The following is an 18090-nucleotide window of genomic DNA, read 5'->3' as shown; positions in this document are numbered from 1 at the left end:
TTCAAGCAGGAGGTGACAACGGCTACCCAGAGGACCAGGGTGCCTGCTATGTCTTCATCAGTGACACCCACTCCTCCATCTTCCATGCGGGCTGGCTTGGTCCTCAACTTCCACTGTGTCCTGATCATTTCCTAGTTTGACAATGAGTGTGGCTACAGCAACACAGTGGTGGCCTGGTGGGGCCCACAGCCTCCCAGGAGTCAGAGCCCGGGGACACTGGCCCAGGGAGGCACTAGGGGAAGAGAGAGGGCTCAGCCTAGGGAGTCCTTCCCTCACCCCAACACACAGAGAAACCCCTGACCTCCACAGTTTTCCTGCCAGACCTCAAAGAAAAGAAGGGGTGTAGGGAACCCCACCTTGTTGTGTACCATCAATAAATATGTTGTTCCCTGCACCCCACTCCCACACTGACACTGGCGGGGGAGATGGGGCTGTGAGACAGGCTTTGCATGCAGGACCCCCCAAGTTTAATCCTCAGTACCTCATTAACCCAGTTTCCAATACTCTGAGTAAGCACTGCCAGAGTCACACCCCAGCACCACTTTTTGGGGTCACCCCCAAAAAAGAGAACAACAAGGGGTCAGAGAGATAGTACAGTGGGAGAGCACTTACCTTGTGTGGGGCCAACCTGCATTCAATCCCCAGAGCCCCATCAGAAGTGACCCTTAGGGCTAGAGTGATAGCACAGGGGGTAGGGCGTTTGCCTTGCAAGCGGCCGACCTGGGTTCGATTCCCAGCATCCCATATCGTCCCCTAAGCACTGCCAGGGGTAATTCCTGAGTGCAGAGCCAGGAGTGACCCCTGTGCATCGGCCAGGTGTGACCCAAAAAGGAAAAAAAAACAGAAATGACCCTTGAGTCCAGAGCTAGGAGTAAGCTTTGAGCACAGCCAGGTGTAGCCCTCCCCGCAAAAAAAAAAAACCCGAAATTCAAGAAAGATCACATAGGAATCTATTATAAATACAGATATCTGGGGCCCCCTCAGGCCTGGGAATTCGTGGAAAAGGATTGGTACTTGAACAACTTTTCCAGATGGTCTGCTGCCAGGACATTAGAGCCTTCATTTTTTTGTTTTTCTTTTTGGGTTACACCTGGAAAATGGGTAATGCCTGGGAGCTGCTAGTATAAGACCTGTAACTGACATATCAAAGGCAGAAAACATCCATGCATTTCCCAAGGACACAATTCAGTCACCCAGTCTGGAGACTTTTGGATACCTCCTTGTCTACAAGATCCTCATACTCTGTCTTGCAACATGAACTGAAAACTGAGAAAATTATCTTGAGTTCTGACCACACACCCCCAATTCTTTAATTCTGAATCTGTTTTGTTATGTTTGGGGGCCTAACCCAGTGATGCTCAAGGGTTACTCCTGGCTCTGGGTTTAAACATCACTCCTGGAGGTTCTCAGGGGACCATAAGAGATGCAAAGGATCAAACTTGTGTTGGTAGAGCACAAACACAAGTGCTCTACCCATATCTATTGTTCCAGCCCCTAATTTTTGAATGTATATGTATGTATGCACATGTGTATGTGTGTGCACGTATGTGAGTGTGTATATGTATGCATGTGTGTATGTGTGTATATGTATGTATGTTTGTATGTGCATGTGTGTATGAGTGTCTGTGAGTGTGTGTTTGAGTGTGTGTATAGGTGTGTGTGTATGTGTGCATGTGTGTGTGACTGTGTGAGTGTGTATGTGTGTGAGAGTGTATGTGTGAGAGAGGGACTCCCTTAACATTGTGTTAGGATAAAAGTAGGTGATGGTACATCTGATTACCTGTGGGGTCAGTTTCTCTGGGTCTGCTTTGTGGATCCTCACACTGTCCCTCACTCTCTCTTCCCAAGCATCTCTCCGCCCTCCACCCTGCCTTCCCCCTCCCTGATTCTTACCTCGCAGACTGGTGTGACAAGGGTAACCAAGGACTAGGCGACACAGGGGTAGCCAGGGGATGGGAGGACACAGGGGATGGGAGACACTGTCTGACTCCTTAGTGAGATACCATAAAGTGCTTTGGACTCCCAGGAGCTGAAACAGAGGCTTTGTTGGCCGGTGGGGGTATCCACTGAGTGCTGGGGATACCCCAAATGTTTGTTGAGTCCTGTGCAGTGAAGAGCATTTCAAGGACTCCTGGAACTGCTGCTCCCCCTTGAATATTTTTTTGTAAAAGGGCCTTTGAAAAAGGAAAAAAGGAGCGGAGCAATAGCATAGTGGGTAGGGCATTTGCCTTGTATGCAGCTGACCCAGGTTTGATTCCCAGCATCCTATATGGTCCCCTGAGCCCCGCCAGGAGTAATTCCTGAGTGCAGAGCCAGGAGTAACCCCTGTGCATTGCAGGGTGTGACCCAAAAGGAAAAAAAATACAAAGTCACTACACCTGAGCACTTGATTCTCTAACCCTGTGTTTCTCAACCAGATGTCACATGACCCCTATGCACCCCCAGAGCTCCCCAGGGGACCCAGAGGAAAGTGGTGTGAATGACAGTGGGGGCACAACTGGAGACCAGGGGACAAGGGGTGCAGGGGAGCAAGGGGATGGGAGACACAGGATAACCAGGGGATGGGGGGACACAGGGATAACCAAGGGATGGGGACACAGGGGATGGGGGACACAGGGATAACCAGGGGATGGGGACACAGGGAATGGGGGACACAGGGATAACCAGAGGATGGGGACACTGGGGATGGGGGATACAGGGATAACTAGGGGATGGGGACACAGGGATAACCAAGGGATGGGGACACAGGGGATGGGGACACAGGGATAACCAGAGGATGGGGACACAAGGGGAACCAGGGAATGGGGACACAAGGGGAGCCAGGGGATAGGGGACACAGGGAGCCAGGGGATGGTGGACAGGGGATGGGGGAACCAGAGGACAGGGGACACAAACCAGGGGACACAGGGGGGAGATACAAGGGGGCTCAGGTGGAAGCAGGCCTGGGACATGTTGGCAGGGAGCATTATTCAGAGTTGCGGGTCTGAAAGGGCCAGGTCCAGTGCGAACAAAGGGCCGGGTTCGAACAGGACAAAAGTCACCACTGCCTCCAGCAGGCAACCTAGAGAAACCCAGAGGAAGACCCAGGAGTCTGAGAACTCTAACCAGCACCCACCGGAATCACTCCCCTGCCCTAGGATCCACCCAGGGTGGCTCTGACACCCACTAGTGGTCACTCTTTCCCAGGACCCACCCAGAGTCCCTGCCAGCACCCACCCACCCAGGGTATCTTCCCAGAACCCCCAACCGCAGCTCTGTCCTGCCTGGCTGGCCCACAGTGGGCACGCACAGCCCCAGCTCAGCCATCCTTCCGGGCGGGCCGCATTCAGTGTCAGGAAGCCCCCCGAGCTCACCCGCAGTGGAGCACCTTGAGGAGGAGTCTCAGGCTCAGCCTCGGAAATGGGAATCTGTGAATCAAAAAATGCAGGGAGTGCGGGGGGAAGCCAGAGTGATAGGACAGCAGAGAGGGCGCTGGCCTTGCCATTGTGTGAGGTCTACCCGGCTTTGATCCCTGTTATCCTATATGATCCCTGAGACCCGCCAGAAGTGATGCCTGAATGCAGAGCCAGGAGTAACCCCTGAGCACTGCCAGGTATATCCCAAAAATATCATGAAGCTGTCTCGGCCTTAGAGTACATACTCTGTTTACAGGAGGGCGTTTGAGTCGATACCGCCCCCAAACAAATTAGCACTGTAGCACTGTCATCCTGTTGTTCATTGATTTGCTCGAGCAGGCACCAGTGACGTCTCCATTGTGAGACTTGTTGTTACTGTGTTTGGCATATCGAATACGCCACACGTAGCTTGTCAGGCTCTGCCGTGCAGGTGGGATACTCTCGGTAGCTTGCCGGGCTCTCCGAGAGGGACGGAGGAATCAAATCCGGGTTGGCTGTGAGCAAGGCAAACGCCATACCTGCTGTGCTATTTCTCCAGCCCCAAACAAATTAACTTTTAATTATTCTTTTAAAAGCCTTTTAATTTCGAAACCTAACCAGAAGGTGGCGCTCGAAGCAGCGCGTTACCTAGCAGGAGGCTGCGCTGTCCCACAGGGGTCACGGTGTCCAGGCACTGCTGTGCCCCTGCGAGTGGAGATGTTCTGTGTGTCTGTCTGTCCTGTTTTAACCACCCCTGCCTCTTCGATGGAGCCCGACTTCAGGGAGCCCTTGAGGCGAGGCAGGGTGCGGGAGAGAAGGAAGATCGTGGCAGACCTGCCGCAGACACTGGCACGTGGACGAGAGGGGACACAGAGGACCACAGTGTCTGGTGGGGGCCTGGGTGGGAGAGGTTCTGGCTCCACATTCCGGCCACCAGGGAAGCAGGGGCACATTCTGACTGGCATTTTCCAGCTCCTACTCCCGAGACCAGGCCTGGTGTATGTGGGGGGGCTCTAGGGGAGAGGGGCCCCGCCCAGGTGGCCTCTGCTCCTCCCCTCTGTGTGTGGGGCTGTGTTTAGGGGTTACTCCTGGCTCTGTGCTCATGGCCCCAACAGTGATTGCTTCTGAGTTTCCATCTCCATCTCTCCTGCCCCATCCCTCCTCCTGACCTGCCACCCGGCCAGCCAGGCTGTGTTCTCTTCTGTGACAAAAGCCGCCCTACATCTGTGCTCCCCAGGGAGGGAGGTGGTGAGGCTGGGGGGGGGAGGGCTGGCAGCTGAACTGTCTCTGCGTGGTGTGGGGCACCCCTCCCCCACTGAGCACACAAATGGGCTTTTATACAGCAAACAAACACCCCCCACCCGGCCCCTCAGCACGTGGACCCGAGCCTCGCAGTGGGAAGGGGTGGGACTGTCAGGGAAGACAGGGATTGCTCCAAGCCAGTGCCCGCCTGGGGCCTCCCTCTGATCTCCACCGCCCAGGGTGGAGTTCAGGGTCAGACCTGCAAGGCCCGCCCGCCACCCCCAACCCTCTCTCTGGATTCCGACCTCTTCGCTCCGGCCAGGAAAAACGGTGCAGAGAACCCGGAACTGCCTGCACCACCCAGATGGGGAGTGAGAAGCCAGGGTCCCCCTGATTGGGCTAGGCTGGACCCCTGAGCCCTGCCGCAGGCTAGCAGTCAGCCAGAGGCGGTGTGAGTGAGAGGAGGAAGCGCTTGGCCCAGCGGGACTCTGGAGCCCGGGCCAGGGCCCCAGGAAGCCTGCTGGGCTCCCAGCAGGGCATCCTGCATGCCTAATTGGCTATTTAAGGAGCTCTTCACCGAGCCCCGGCAGCACCCCTTACTCCCCCTTCCCTCCTCCCTACCCCCCTCCCCGCCCCACGCATGCCCGCCCCGAGCCACCTTAAAAGCAGGAGGCACCCGTGAGGACAGACCGGAGACAGACCCGGAGGGAGAGGCTGGAGACGCCGGTCCCAGGCCCCGCGACTCAGTGCCAAGTCTGCGGACGCTGCAGAGACAAAGAGCGCGAGAAAAAGCAATAAAAACACTTGAGTCCGGGCAGACCCCTCCAGCTCGCCACCGCCACCATCAGTCCTGGTCCCCTGGCCCCAGACCCCCTGTGCCTTGGCCGCCCTCCCAGGACACTATGCTGGTCCTCACCCTCCTTCTGGAGGGGATCCGGATCCTGGCTGCGGACAGGGGTAGGTACCTGGGTGAGCGTGGTCTGGGTTATACCCACATGTGGCTGCCTGCTGACCCGGGATGGAGGGCTCAGAAGGAAGCCTGGGGGGCATAGGGCTGGGGGGCAAAGGGCTGGGGGGCATAGGGCTGGGGGCAAAGGGCTGGGTGCAGGCAGAGGCCAGCCTAGTTGGGGTGGGGATGGGGGAAGGCAGCTGGGGCAGGACAGGCACTCCAGTGAAGGCCCAGGATGTCCCTGTGGCTCCATCCCGGGCACAGCTGACCCCTCCTATTACGGGTCCTTCGAGGCCTGAGGGCAGCCGCTGTATACACCTCCTAACTCAGACCCTGAGCCCCACCCACCTCAAACCTTGCAGTGCCCCCAATGCCATGACTCCCTGCCCAGTTATCCCCGGAAGCAAAGCCTGAGTCCATGCAGCACCGGGGCCTGCCACAAAGGCCCTGGGGCTCCCCTCAAATGGGGAGGGGGGAGGCTGAGCAGCGAGCCGCTCTCCCCTGGGGATGTCCAGAGCAGCCCCAGAGTAATGCCAGCTGGGTTGGGGGGTGCCCGGTGAGGCTGCTGCGAAGGGAGGGGCTCTGAAAGAGGGATGGGATGTCAGGGTGCGGGGGTGCGTGTGCTCAGGGCTTGCTGGAATGCCTGTGGACACGCAGGCCGGGATGCAGAAGGGAGCAAGGACAAACTCCAGGGCAGTTTCCGGGTTGGCAGAACCCAGGGGAACAGGAGAGGGAGCGGAAGAAGGCATTTGGGTTGATTCCTAGGAGAGAAACTTGGGAGGCTATTGGCCTCCCTGCTGCCCTCGAAGCAATGTGGCCTGGGGGCCACAGCCTGGGGCCGGGCAGCAGAGCCTGCTGGCATGTGACCCAGCTGGCAGCCCTCCTTTCTCACACAAAGCTCCACTTTCATCCCGCTGGGGCAGCGTTGGCTGGAGGGCCACCCACCGCCCTGGGGCTGGGGGCCAATGATCCCAAGCACAAATATGTACTTGCTGCTTCTGCCCTGGACCCCTGCGGGCGGCCAGGCTGCACTCTCAGAGGCACCTGGGCGGCCCCTCAACTCCAACCTCTTCCCGCTCCCTTTGTCCTGGTCCCTTCTACACCGCCACTCGACTCTCGACTCTCGGGTTAGAGTGACATGAGGCTGGGCCAAGGGGCTGGGCCACCTGAAAGCCCTAGGTTAATTTTAGTGTCTCCGATTCTGATTCTGCCCTCCCCCTTCCCCCACTCACGGAGGCGCAGCCAGCTTCTAAATAAGACCCCCACCTTTCCCGAGGTGTCTAGTTTCACGAGAGGAGGGGGAGAAGGGAGCCCAGAGAAAGGAGCCTGCAGCTGCCTATAACTCATCACTCTCCTTGCAGGGCAGCACTGGACATATGAGGGTGAGCAGAGCCCGGGCCGCCCCCGCACCCGCACCCCTTCAGCCCCAGACAGCTCCTGTCGCAGCTTCCTCCCCAGCTCCTCGCTTCCCTGCTCCCCAAGTGGAGACTTGGATCTGGCCCTATCTGCTCTCCCCACTGTGTCCCTGCGTGGGGGTGGGGAAGTGGGAGTGGGGGCGCTATGGGAAGAGGGGGGCTGGAGGGGGCTGGGGATACTTTGGGCTTCGCTGCTTTCCTGCCTTATAGATCTCACCCCACCCCCCACTGACTTCTGGAACTGCCCAGCTGGGGGTCAGGGATGAGGCCTGCCCCCTGGCCAGAGAGTCTGTGGGCCTGGGAGAGGGATCTCCTGACAAAGAACTGCCCGGCCCAAGCCCGCCCAGAGCCCGAGCACAGTCAGCATGACAGAGTTCCAAGACCACCCCCCCACCCGCCCCCGACAGGACCCGAGCCCAGAGAGAAACTACTGTAGGGGCTTTCTTTGGGTTTTGTTATTTTTTTGAGAGGGGGACCCACCCTGCGGTGCTCAGCGATCACTCCTAGCAGGCTCAGGGGACCATACTGAACCCAGGTCAGCTGTGTCTGAACTATGAGCCCTGCCTGCTGTACTGTGGCTCTGGCCTCTGGAGGGTCATTCCCTGAGCGTGTCCCCCTCTTCTCTGTTCCCTCCTCCAACCCCTCCCGCTCGCTCTCAGCTTTTGGCCCTCAAACTACTGGTAAGTGGAAGGTGCCCCAGCTAGCAGCAGAGCTGGAAATTCACCCCTCCTAGCCTCATCCAGCCTTGCGCCCTTCGGGGAGTGCACCCCAGCTCCTCACAACAGTGGGGGCTTGGACAGGGGCTGGCTGAGGGTAACACCAACGCAGCAACCCTGCAGGCCCACATGGTCAAGCCCACTGGCCAGAGTCCTTCCCCGAGTGTGGGGGCGGCGCCCAGTCACCCATCGACATCCGGATGGACTCGGTGACCTTCGAACCGGACCTGCCCATGGTGCAGCCTCGCGGGTATGAGCAGCCTGGAGCAGGAACAGGGCCGTGGCAGCTGCGCAATAACGGGCACACGGGTGAGCTAGGGCGTGGGGCGCAGGCGCAAGAGAGCACGGGCTGCACTTCCTCCCAACCTCTGAACCTCACAAGCCTGTGGGCTGCTAGAGGACATAGGCAGTGGGCACGAAAGCTCACACGGTGGCAGGCACGTGCTGATAGGCCAAATGTGTCAGAAAAATGGTGTCTATGGTGGGCTGGAGTGATAGCACAGTGGGTAGAGTGTTTGCCTTGCACGTGGCCAACCCGGGTTCGATTCCCAGCATCCCATATGGTCCCCCGAGCACCGCCAGGAGTAATTCCTGAGTGCAGAGCCAGGAGTAACCCCTGAGCATCGCTGGGTGTGACCCAAAAAACAAAACAAACAAATAAACAAAAAGGTGTTGTGGGTGGGTGCAAATGTGGGAGGCAGGAAACTGCCCCACCATCCCCCAGCACCCTACTTGCCTCTCTCTTCCCGCAGTCCAGCTCTCACTGCCCCCCACCCTGTATCTGGAGGGATTTCCACAGAAGTACGCCGCTGCGCAGCTCCACCTGCACTGGGGCCAGAGAGGACGCCCGTGGGGCTCAGAGCACCATGTGAACAGTGAGGGCACAGCTGCAGAGGTGCGGGGAGAAGAGCATGGAGCACAGTGATGGGGGGACAACCAAGGAAGGTGTTGGGAACTGCAAGAGAAGAATCTATGCCTTTACGGCTAGATGCAGAGGAGACATGGAGTGAACTGATTAAGTCTCTTGCCCGCCCTCAGCTGCACATTGTCCACTATGACGCCGACTCCTACAGCAGCCTGGGCGAGGCCGCACACAGGCCACAGGGCCTGGCCGTCCTGGGTATCCTGATGGAGGTCAGCACGCCCCAGCCCCGCCCGCCCTGCACAGGCAGGCAGCAATCCCCCTGGGCCTTATTCTCTACCAGACACATCGACAACTATTCCTCCCATTCCAGGTGGGCGATGCTCCAAACCCCGCTTATGAGCACATTCTGAGCCACCTGCCTGAAGTCCAGTATAAAGGTGAGCCCACAGGGGCAAAGCGACAGCATAGCAGGGAAGGCGCTGGCCTTGCATGCGGCTGACCTGGGATCAATCCTCAGCAACCCATATGGTCCTCCGAGCCCCACCAGGAGTGATCCCTGAGGGGCCAGGAGGACGCCCTGAGCATCTGGGTGTAGCCCCCCAAACAGATAAAACCCGAACAAATAAAGGCAAGCCCACTGCTATGCAGAGGAGCACAGGCACAGGCTCTGTGAATGTCCTGCAGCTACTGGCGGGGGGTCAGGGTTGAAACAGTTGGGGGGCTCCCTCCCAGGGCCTGATGTGGCAAGGAAACATGTGTCCTGATCTCTCCCCCAAGACCAGACAACCTCGGTGCACCCCTTCAACGTGCGGGAGCTGCTCCCCTCACAGCTGTGGCAGTTCTTCCGCTACAACGGCTCGCTTACCACACCGCCCTGCTCCCAGACCGTGCTCTGGACGGTCTTCAAGCACAGAGCCCGCATCTCCCAGGCACAGGTGGGCACCGCTGACAGGGCACGCAGCCAGACCCCGTCCTCAGAGTGACGCTTCTCTCCTATGTTCTTCCTGCATCCACAGTTGGAGAAGCTTCAAGAAACCTTGTTTGCCACCAAAACGGAGCCCTTTGAGCCCCTGGTGCAGAACTACCGCATCCCCCAGCCTCTCAACCAGAGAACTGTGTTTGCATCTTTCATCCAAGGTGACTGCAGGACATGGGGAAGGCAGGGAGTGGAAAGGCTCAGCAGCAGGAACCAGGGAGCTCGGCAGGAAAGGCTAAGTGGGAAGAGGTGCCCTGGCCTTGAGGGGAATCCAGAGCCACCTCTGGTCCAGGACAGAAGTGCGGCACAAGGATGTGGCTGAAAAGTCCCACTAACCATTTGCTTCTCTTCCAGCGGACCCTGTATACAGTCCAGGTAAGACAGCCCAACCCAGGTGCAGGTGGGGCACCTCTCCAGAGGGCAATGCACATCTTGCTTTAGAGGCTGACCCTGTTCATCTTCATCTGTTGCAGGCGAAATGCTGAGTCTAGTTGTGGGGATCTTAGTGGGCTGTCTCTGCCTGCTCCTGGTGGCCTATTTCATCGCTAGGAAGATTCGGTGAGATCCACCTTTCCATTGATGTAATTGTTTCTGTAGAGAAAGGGTTCTCAGGACCGGAGAGATAGCACAGCAAGTAGGACTCTTGCTGTGCATGCAGCTGACCCAGGCTCAATCCCTGACACCCCAGATGATCCTGCTACCCCACAGGAGTGATCCCTGAGTGCAAACCCATGAGTAAACCCTGAACACTGCCAGATGTGGCCCAAAAAGAGAAAGAACGCCAGAGCAATAGTACAGCAGAGAAGGTGCTTGCCTTGCACACAGCCACCCCAGGTTCAGTCCCCAGTAACCCACATGGTCCCCAAATCTTGCCAGGGGTGATCCCTGAGCACAGAGTCAGGAGTAAGCACTGAACACCTCCAGCTGTGGCCCAAAACCCAAAAAAGAAAACAAAAAATATCCTACAGGTTGGAGAGATCTGGGCTAGGGCACTGCCTTGTATGCAACTGACCCCAGTTTGATGCCTGGTTCCTCATATGGTCCCTCAAGCCCCATCAGAATGATCACTGAGCAAAAAGTCAAGAGTAAATCATGAGGGGCTGGAGCAATAGCACAGCGGGTAGGGCGTTTGCCTTGCACGCGGCCGACCCGGGTTCGATTCCCAGCATCCCATATGGTCCCCTGAGCACCGCCAGGGGTAATTCCTGAGTGCAGAGCCAGGAGAAACCCCTGTGCATTGCCGGGTGTGGCCCAAAAAGCAAAAAAAAAAAAAAAAAAAAAAAAGAGTAAATCATGAGCTCAGCTGGGTGCATGTCTCTCCCCACTGCCCCCATCACCACCACCCAAGGACAGACAGATTGTCCAGCTGGTCGGCCTCACGGGGCTGTTTCTTCCAGGAAGAAGAGACGGGGAAATGGAAAGAACGTGATGCTCTCCTCAGCAGGAAGCACGGAGCCTGAGTCTCCCTCTCAGACACTAATGACCCCTGCCCCTCACCCATCATCAAGCGTGTGACATGGTGCTGGTCTGGTACTGGTCAGGCAGACGGGATGCCTCTTTCTTAAGACAGCCCCTGGGAAGACAGCTCTTGTAAAGGAAGCCCAGGATGCACCCTGAGCCATCCAGCAGAGGGCAAACTTTCAATGCAGGACTTGGCAATGTGCCCCCAAGTCCCCTCCCCCTAGATGGGTGGGTGGAGTGTAAGGCCATTCCTGGGATGATGGGGGCTGCTGGGGTCTACGTATATGTTTGCTCGATATAATTGGAAATTAAAGTTTTGTACCCCACCTCCAGCCTTTGGGGCTCTACAGAGTGGGAGAGATCCTTAACCCTTGAGGGGGACTGTGCTGGCAAAGGAAAAGGTAAACAAAAGCATGGATCTCCTGTTTTGAGGTGGGAGGCGTCAGCAAATGCCTCATTCACCAGTTTCAACAGGATAAGGCTGCCAGCCTAGATTTCTGCCATGATGCATGTTAGGGAGTTGGATGAGAGGCCTGAAAGCTGGGGAGTCTCCAGTGAGGGGACCCTGCCCCAAACAGTCAAGTTACCCCACAATTATAAAGTCCTTTTTTATTAGTCAAAATCACAATCACCTTGATTAAAAGGATGGGACACGCCACCCTCAGCAGAAAATAAAACAGTTCATAGAAAACCCCCCGCCCTCCCACCCCAGTTAGAAACTAGAAAATTCTTGCCTTGCCTGCCACACAGTGGGCAGGAGCTCCCCACCACACCCTTGCACCCAGAGGAAGAGGGGGCTGGTGGTCAAAGAGGTGAGAATGTGAGGTCCAGCAATACCAGCTCCCAAACATGCACTGCCTTGTCTCCCCCAGGCCTGGGGGACCCAGGGGAAGGGAGAGTGACTCCCCAGCCAGAAGGAATATGAGTCCGAGGGATAAGCAAGAGTTCCCACTTCCCATTTTAAGTGGGGAAGGTGGTTTGGGGTCCTTATCACGCCCAAAATGGCGCTCTCAGGCCTGAGGAAATGCAGGTGTGCAGTCTGGGGGGCCCCATGAACCCGCAGGTCTGTCCTTCTATCTCCTGGTCATGGCCAAGCTTGGGCCCTCGGCGTGGCTACCTCAGCCACCTGCACTGTCCAAAATGGAGGTGGAGAAATACGGGGCAAGGAGATCACCAGGGCACCCCAGGCCCGGGGCCTCCCCGGGCCCCCTCAGTCCTCAGGGGGGATGCGCAGGGCAGAGTACACCATCACCCGGCTGTCATCCTGCCGACGGCCTGCAGAGGGGAAGCGGGGTGAGTGTGGGCAGCGTGGGAGCAGGGCACTGACGCACAGGAGTCTGGACGGGGGTCCCCGGCTGGGGGAGGGGGGATAGTGCAGCGCTCAACCCAGAAGCCAGGGTTGGCTGAAGCTGAGATAACGGTCATGAGTGGACAAAGCTGACCCTGGCAGGGCAGGAAACGAGGAGGAGGAGATGGACCAGAGTGGGCAGTGGAGCGGGTGGGACTGGGCTCGGTCATGGGTAGTGGGCAGCAGGTGGGAGTCGGCAGGCCATCGGTCCAGGTCAGTCCTTACACGAGAGGCTGCGCTGAATACTCCGGAGGGAGCCTCCCGCCGTGACGAAGGCCCAGAGCCCCATGGAGACAGTGACTGCATAGATGGGCAGCAGGCTGGCCTCGTACCAGGGGTTCAGGAATGTCTGGGAAAAGGCAGAGTTGGACAGGGTCAGTCTCTCGCGCTCACCTTTATGTTCTCTCTAGGTTTTGTGGGTTTGTTCTGAGTCGCACCCAGCAGTGCTAGGATTTATACGTGGCTCTGTGTGCAGGAATCATTCCTGGAATTCTGGGGGCACTATATAGGGTGCTGGGGATCAAACCCTGGATGTCGCCTGCTATACTATCACTCTGGCGCCTCCCCCAAGGCAGCTTATGCAGCTGAGGTGAGAGATGGTGGAAAAAGCACCTTCTCCCTCTTCCCAAGGTAAGTTTTAGGGGCCAGAGCAATAGTACAGGAGATAGGCGCTTGCCTTGCACACAGTCAACCTGGGATTAATAATTTAGATTCCCCTCCAAGTCCTGATAGGAATGACCCCTGAGCACAGCAGAGCCAGAAGTAAGCCCAGAGCACTGTGGATGTGGCCCTACAAACAAAAATTAAGCAAAATTTAAAAAATTTTAAATATGGAAAAAGTGGCCAGAGCCATAGTACAGAAGGTAGGATGCTTGTCTTGCATGCAGTCAAACTGGGTTCAATCCCACTGGTCCCCCAAGCCCTCCAGGAGTGACCCCTGAGCAGAGTTGGAGTAACCCCGAACCAAAAAAATTTAAGTATGGGGAAAAAAGGAACAATAAAACATGAAGAAGTGAGGATCTATTTCCCCTTGTCCCCGTCATCTTTTCTTCTTAAGTCCCTGGTCCCAGCTCACCAGTCCTGATGTCAGTAGGTGGCTGCTCACCACCAGGCCCAGGGCCCAGTACCGTCTCCGCTCACAGGCATCGAAGAATACGACCCCCCAGAAGGTGTGAAGCAGGATGACAGCCGCAGTCAGGAAGGCTGCAGGGGGCAAACAGCAGTGACCACACAGTTCCCAGGGTGCCCCCCAGGAGAGCCCTATCAGGCCCTCACATGGGACCACCAGGCCAGGGACCCCCAGCACCACTTGGGAAGCACCCCATCCCCAAAAAAGGGGCTGCAGAAAGGGAATCGGGGCTGATTTCCATCCCTCATCTCCCAGTCTCCTGAGATGCCAACCCAAAGAAACGCCCCTAGAGAGGGCCAGAGACTGAGCCCGGAGCCAGGATGGAGAGGCCGGCGGGCGGCCCAGCTGGATCTTACCTGAAGTGAGGAAGTAGTAGGGCGAGTCTCCGTGGATCCCGACCACACCTGGGCCAAGTGCATCAGCCAAAATATTGATAACAGAGAAGACACCACTGATGATACCGAAGGAAAGACCAGACACTGGGGGGAAGGAGGGTCCCATCAATGCCACAGTTCTCACTGGCCTGACCACCAGGGAGCCCTGCCCATGCTCCCTACCCGCCCAGCCTGCTGCCCTCCGGGAGTCAGGTGCGAAGGAGGTGAGAAGCCCCTCAGACACCGCCCGGGAGAGGGGCGTCCAGACCTCCGGCGGCCTCCCTCGCTCACCATAGGCCATCTGGCGGATGGAGATGGGCGACCGGCCGTCCTCGCTCAGCGACGCTAAGCCCTCATCTGCCTTCCTGAGGGGCGTGGGGCGGGCGGTGAGGGCGGGCCGCAGCCCGAGGGTCCCCACTGCGCTCCAGCAGCGGCTCTCCCACCCCCCTGCACCCTTGCTCCTTACTTCAGCAGCTTATAGTAGGCAAAGCGGAACAGCTCCTGGAGCAGGACGGACACTGCAGCACCGAAGATCAGGAGGCCGTACTGGAGCCGCGCATCGGAGCGATCGGTCACGTGCACCAGGATGAACCAGACCACCGAGGCCAGCAGCAGGGACACCAGCCAGAAGAAGGCCCTGGGTGACATGGGCTGGACTGAGCAAGCAGGGGCGCCCACCGCGCGCAGACTGCAAAGTGCCAGTGCGATGGGGGCCCCGTCGGAGTCGCCCGAGCGGGCGGTGCCCGGAGTGGACGGACGCGGGGGTGGGGCGGGGGGGGGGCCGCGACGCAGGGGCCCGGGGTCACCGACAGCACCGACCGCTCCGGCCGGATCCGCGGCCTCCTCGGCCTGCTCAGGAGGAGGGCAGGAAGGGTCTGGGCGACCCTGGAGGGTGAAACCGGCCGCGGGTCCGTGGGTGGCCGGACCCTGAGGCGCCCCGGACCCGCCCTTGCCGACCACGGCCTGCGACGCGTCCCCCAACTCCGGCTACGGGCCCCTCCCGCGCCACCGGGCCCCCACTCACCCCGCGACCAGAATGATGACGCGAAGCGGATCCCCGGCCACCGTGATCAGGAAAAGCGCAAAGGCCGGGCCAAAGGCGACGAAAGTGCAGCCGAAAAACACCGCGGCGCCCATGGCGGGCAGGTGCGGTGAGGCGGCGAGGCGGGCGCGAGCGACGCGCTCAGAGTCGGCTGGGGCGGCGACGCGACCCCGCGAGGGGCGCGGTGCAATGTCACCCCCGGACCCCGGGAAGGGGAAGGGGGGGGCCGAAATCCCAGAAACAGGTCCGCGCGACTTCCTCTACGGGAGCCGAGGAGGGAGCAGGCCAGGACCGCAGCCCGGCGGCCACCTCCCCTCTAATTCCCGCCCCCGAGGTTCGGCCAATCAGGAGCCGGGGGCGGGGCTCCGCCTCAAGAGCTGCTGGGAAATGTAGTCTCCGGCCCTGTGTTCCTTTCACTTCGTCCCTGGAGTGGCTGCAGCGGGTTACAGAGGGTGCTTTGAGACAGGCCCAGAGCAGGGAACGGGTTCCGAGGTCCAGTCAGTCTCGGCCATGTTTCCATGTGTTGTCTGGCGGGGAAGAACAATAGTAGTCGTACTCCTTGAAAGGCTATTAGAAGCAGAGAAGATCATGTTGGAACCTAAGGGATAAATATAGAGCCACAGGATAGAGGGCGCAGGGAGGGGGGCCGGTATTGTTCTCACTTGAATGAGAGGAAGCAGGCTTGAGCTACTGTCTAAGAGATGAAAGTTAGACTTTAGTGTGGGCGCTCTTTGAACTGGCTGCAAGGATCCTGGTATACTGTGAATAACTCATAAAGCCTTCAGCTGTAGATAAGGCTAAAAGACTAGAGAGAAATAGGGGAGCCTGAAAAAGGAATATTAGGAAGAACTTCATAAGGGAAAGCCCCTATAAGAAATTTATAGGAGGACCGGAGCAGTAGTACAGCAGGTAAGGCGTTTGTCTTGCACGTGGCCGATCAGGGTTCAATCCCCGGCATCCCATATGGTTCCCCAAGCACTGCCAGGAATAATTCTTGAGTGCAGAGCCAGGAGTAATCCCTGAAAATTGCTGGATGTGACCCAAAAAAGAAAACAAAAAGAAAAGAAATTTATAGGGTAGGGCAGGAGCCATAGTAAGCCTGTAAGGCACTTACTTGCTTTGTACGGCCAACCTAGGTTCAATCCCCAGGACCCCATATGGTCTCCCAAACTCCGCCAGGTGCAAAGCCAGGAGTAAGCCCAGACCATCCCTGGGTGTGTCCAAAAAAGAAAAGTTTGAATGTATAGGGGAATCCTTAGGAAATTCAAGCCCTATAAAAAATGTATAGGGGAGTCACTGTAAAGAGTTAAAATTGTGTGTTAAAAGACAATAAAAAAAAAGACAATAAAAAGAATGATGGAATTGCAGGAAAATGAGAGCACAACCACTTTTTTTCTGCTCTGTCACTCGGTTCCTTTTATGTCACACATCCTCTGTTTACTCTCTGAAAATGGAAAAGTGTCTCTTCCTTAGGCTGTGGGTAGGAGTTGTACATTACTAGGGTAAAAGAAGATTAGAATGGGAGGGAGGTGTCTTGTCACCTCATCCAGACCTGGAGCGGGTGGGTTATGCTGGAGGAAGAGGTTTAGGCAAAAAGCCCCTGATGCAGATGGAGAGGTAGTACACTGGGTAAGGCACTTGAGTGTAATATGGCCAACCCAGATTTGACTCATCGGGGGAGCCAAAAGTAACCTCTGAGCATCACCAGGTGTGGCCCAACTACCCCCACCCTGCCCCCAAATAAGAGTTGCTGAGTGGGAAAGTGAGGGGAGCTGAAATAGATTTTTGAAAGTATTCAAAACCATCAAACACCTATAGAAATTAAAAAAAAAAAGGTTTTCTTTCCTTTCCGGAAGTGGTTCGATTTCACACATTTTTGTGCACCCAGGTTAAGTGTCATACATTTTTTCTATGAAATACAATTTTTCTATGAAATAATATAGATTTACAAAAAGAAAGTTACCAGTAAATCCTCCCCCAGTAAGGCTGAGAGACGCAAATGCCTGCCTTTCTTGCTTTCTTGCTGCTGAGCCTAGAGTGGGTCGGGGAGGAAATTAGAATGGAAAACTTCCCAGGCCCAGAGGGATAGTACAGCGGGAAGGGCATTTGCCTTGCACATGGCTGATCTGGGTTCCATTCCCAGCACCTCATATGGTCCCCCAAACACCACCAGGAGTAATTCCTAAGCACAGAGCTAGAACTAAGCCCTGGGCATTACCAGATACGGTTCAAAAATAAAACCAAAAAGAAAAGAAAAAAATTCTTCCTAGTTCCCCTTTGAGCTGTGGGCACAGCATCCTAGGGTGGAATGGGGCATGAAGCAAGCGCTGACTGATAAGCCACTTAATCTGATCAATGTGGCTCCACAGGACTTGCCTAGGGCGTGGATGATGCCTTGATACTTATTAACTTCTTTTCCTAGGGGACTGGGGCCGACACCCTGAGGTGTTCAAGATTTCTTCTTAGCTCTGCTCTCAAGAATAACTCCTGGCAGGCTCTAGGGACCATATGCAGTGCTGGGGATTAAAGCTGGGTCAGCTGTGTGCAAGGCAAATGCCCTCCCTGCTCTACTATCTGTTCAGATCTAACTCCTTAAAAAAAAATGTATTTGAGTCTTAAATATGTGAGGCTCTGGATTCTATTAACAAGACCCAAATCCAAACAAGCAAACTTTTGGGGCAAAGGCGAGATCTCAAAGGTCTGGAGCACATGCCTGGATGCTTGAAGCAGCAGGTTTGCTCCTCAGCACTGCCTGGATCCCCAAACTTGGTTGGGTGATACCCTGGTGACCTCCTAGCACCTCTGAGGATACCAAAATCAGCACCTGGGCTCAAGCATATAAAGCATACACACCAGCTCTTTGAGCTATTTCTCTGGCCCCCAAATCGTATATTATTTTGGGGAGGGGCCCACATCCGGAAGTGCTCAGTGTTCACTCCTGACTCTGCATTCAAGAATCACTTCTAGCGGTCCTCAAGAGACCATGTGATTCCAGGGATCAAAACCAGGTCATCCACATGCAAGGCAAGCACCTTACCCACTGTACCATGGCTCTGGCCCTAAATTCTGCATTATTTGTTTATTTATTTTGCTTTTTGGGCCACACCAGTGATACTCAGCAGCTACTCCTGACTCTGCACTCAGGAATCACTCCTGGCAGTCTTGGGGGAACAATATTCAATGCAAATGCCCTATCTGC

At 56.6% G+C, this 18090-nt stretch overlaps 2 protein-coding genes across 2 annotated transcripts; one reads left to right on the top strand and one right to left on the bottom strand.

Annotated features, from left to right (window-relative positions):
- Positions 1–4934: 4934 nt before the first annotated feature.
- CA14 (carbonic anhydrase 14) lies at positions 4935–11335 on the top strand. Its single transcript, XM_004618119.2, has 11 exons — positions 4935–5573; positions 6927–6947; positions 7820–8005; positions 8449–8591; positions 8735–8830; positions 8932–8998; positions 9339–9496; positions 9578–9698; positions 9892–9912; positions 10011–10095; positions 10935–11335. The coding sequence occupies exons 1-11, from the start codon at positions 5162–5164 to the stop codon at positions 11050–11052; spliced, it is 1428 nt and encodes a 475-aa protein (XP_004618176.2). The 5' UTR covers positions 4935–5161; the 3' UTR covers positions 11053–11335.
- A 393-nt stretch (positions 11336–11728) lies between these two features.
- Positions 11729–15176, bottom strand: APH1A (aph-1 homolog A, gamma-secretase subunit). Its single transcript, XM_004618062.2, has 7 exons — positions 14874–15176; positions 14316–14486; positions 14141–14214; positions 13832–13954; positions 13422–13549; positions 12572–12695; positions 11729–12273 (listed from the first exon to the last, which is right to left on the bottom strand). Exons 1-7 carry the CDS (start codon positions 14984–14986, stop codon positions 12209–12211), a joined length of 798 nt encoding a protein of 265 aa, XP_004618119.1. The 5' UTR covers positions 14987–15176; the 3' UTR covers positions 11729–12208.
- Between the last annotated feature and the right edge of the window lie 2914 nt (positions 15177–18090).

Source organism: Sorex araneus, chromosome 3 (genome assembly GCF_027595985.1).
Source record: "Sorex araneus isolate mSorAra2 chromosome 3, mSorAra2.pri, whole genome shotgun sequence".
Taxonomy (NCBI): domain Eukaryota; kingdom Metazoa; phylum Chordata; class Mammalia; order Eulipotyphla; family Soricidae; genus Sorex; species Sorex araneus.
The sequence above is the reverse complement of the archived record's forward strand: the minus strand, read 5'-3'. Positions and strand labels throughout refer to the sequence as shown.

Coding starts and splice junctions, on each gene's coding strand:
- CA14 (XM_004618119.2), top strand. CDS start 5,162: ATGCCTAATTGGCTATTTAAGGAGCTCTTCACCGAGCCCCGGCAGCAC. Junction 8,006..8,448: donor GCGCAATAACGGGCACACGG/GTGAGCTAGGGC, acceptor CTCTTCCCGCAG/TCCAGCTCTCACTGCCCCCC. Junction 8,999..9,338: donor GCCTGAAGTCCAGTATAAAG/GTGAGCCCACAG, acceptor CTCTCCCCCAAG/ACCAGACAACCTCGGTGCAC.
- APH1A (XM_004618062.2), bottom strand. CDS start 14,986: ATGGGCGCCGCGGTGTTTTTCGGCTGCACTTTCGTCGCCTTTGGCCCG. Junction 14,215..14,315: donor GCCTACTATAAGCTGCTGAA/GTAAGGAGCAAG, acceptor CACGCCCCTCAG/GAAGGCAGATGAGGGCTTAG. Junction 12,696..13,421: donor ACCTACTGACATCAGGACTG/GTGAGCTGGGAC, acceptor GCCTTTTCCCAG/ACATTCCTGAACCCCTGGTA.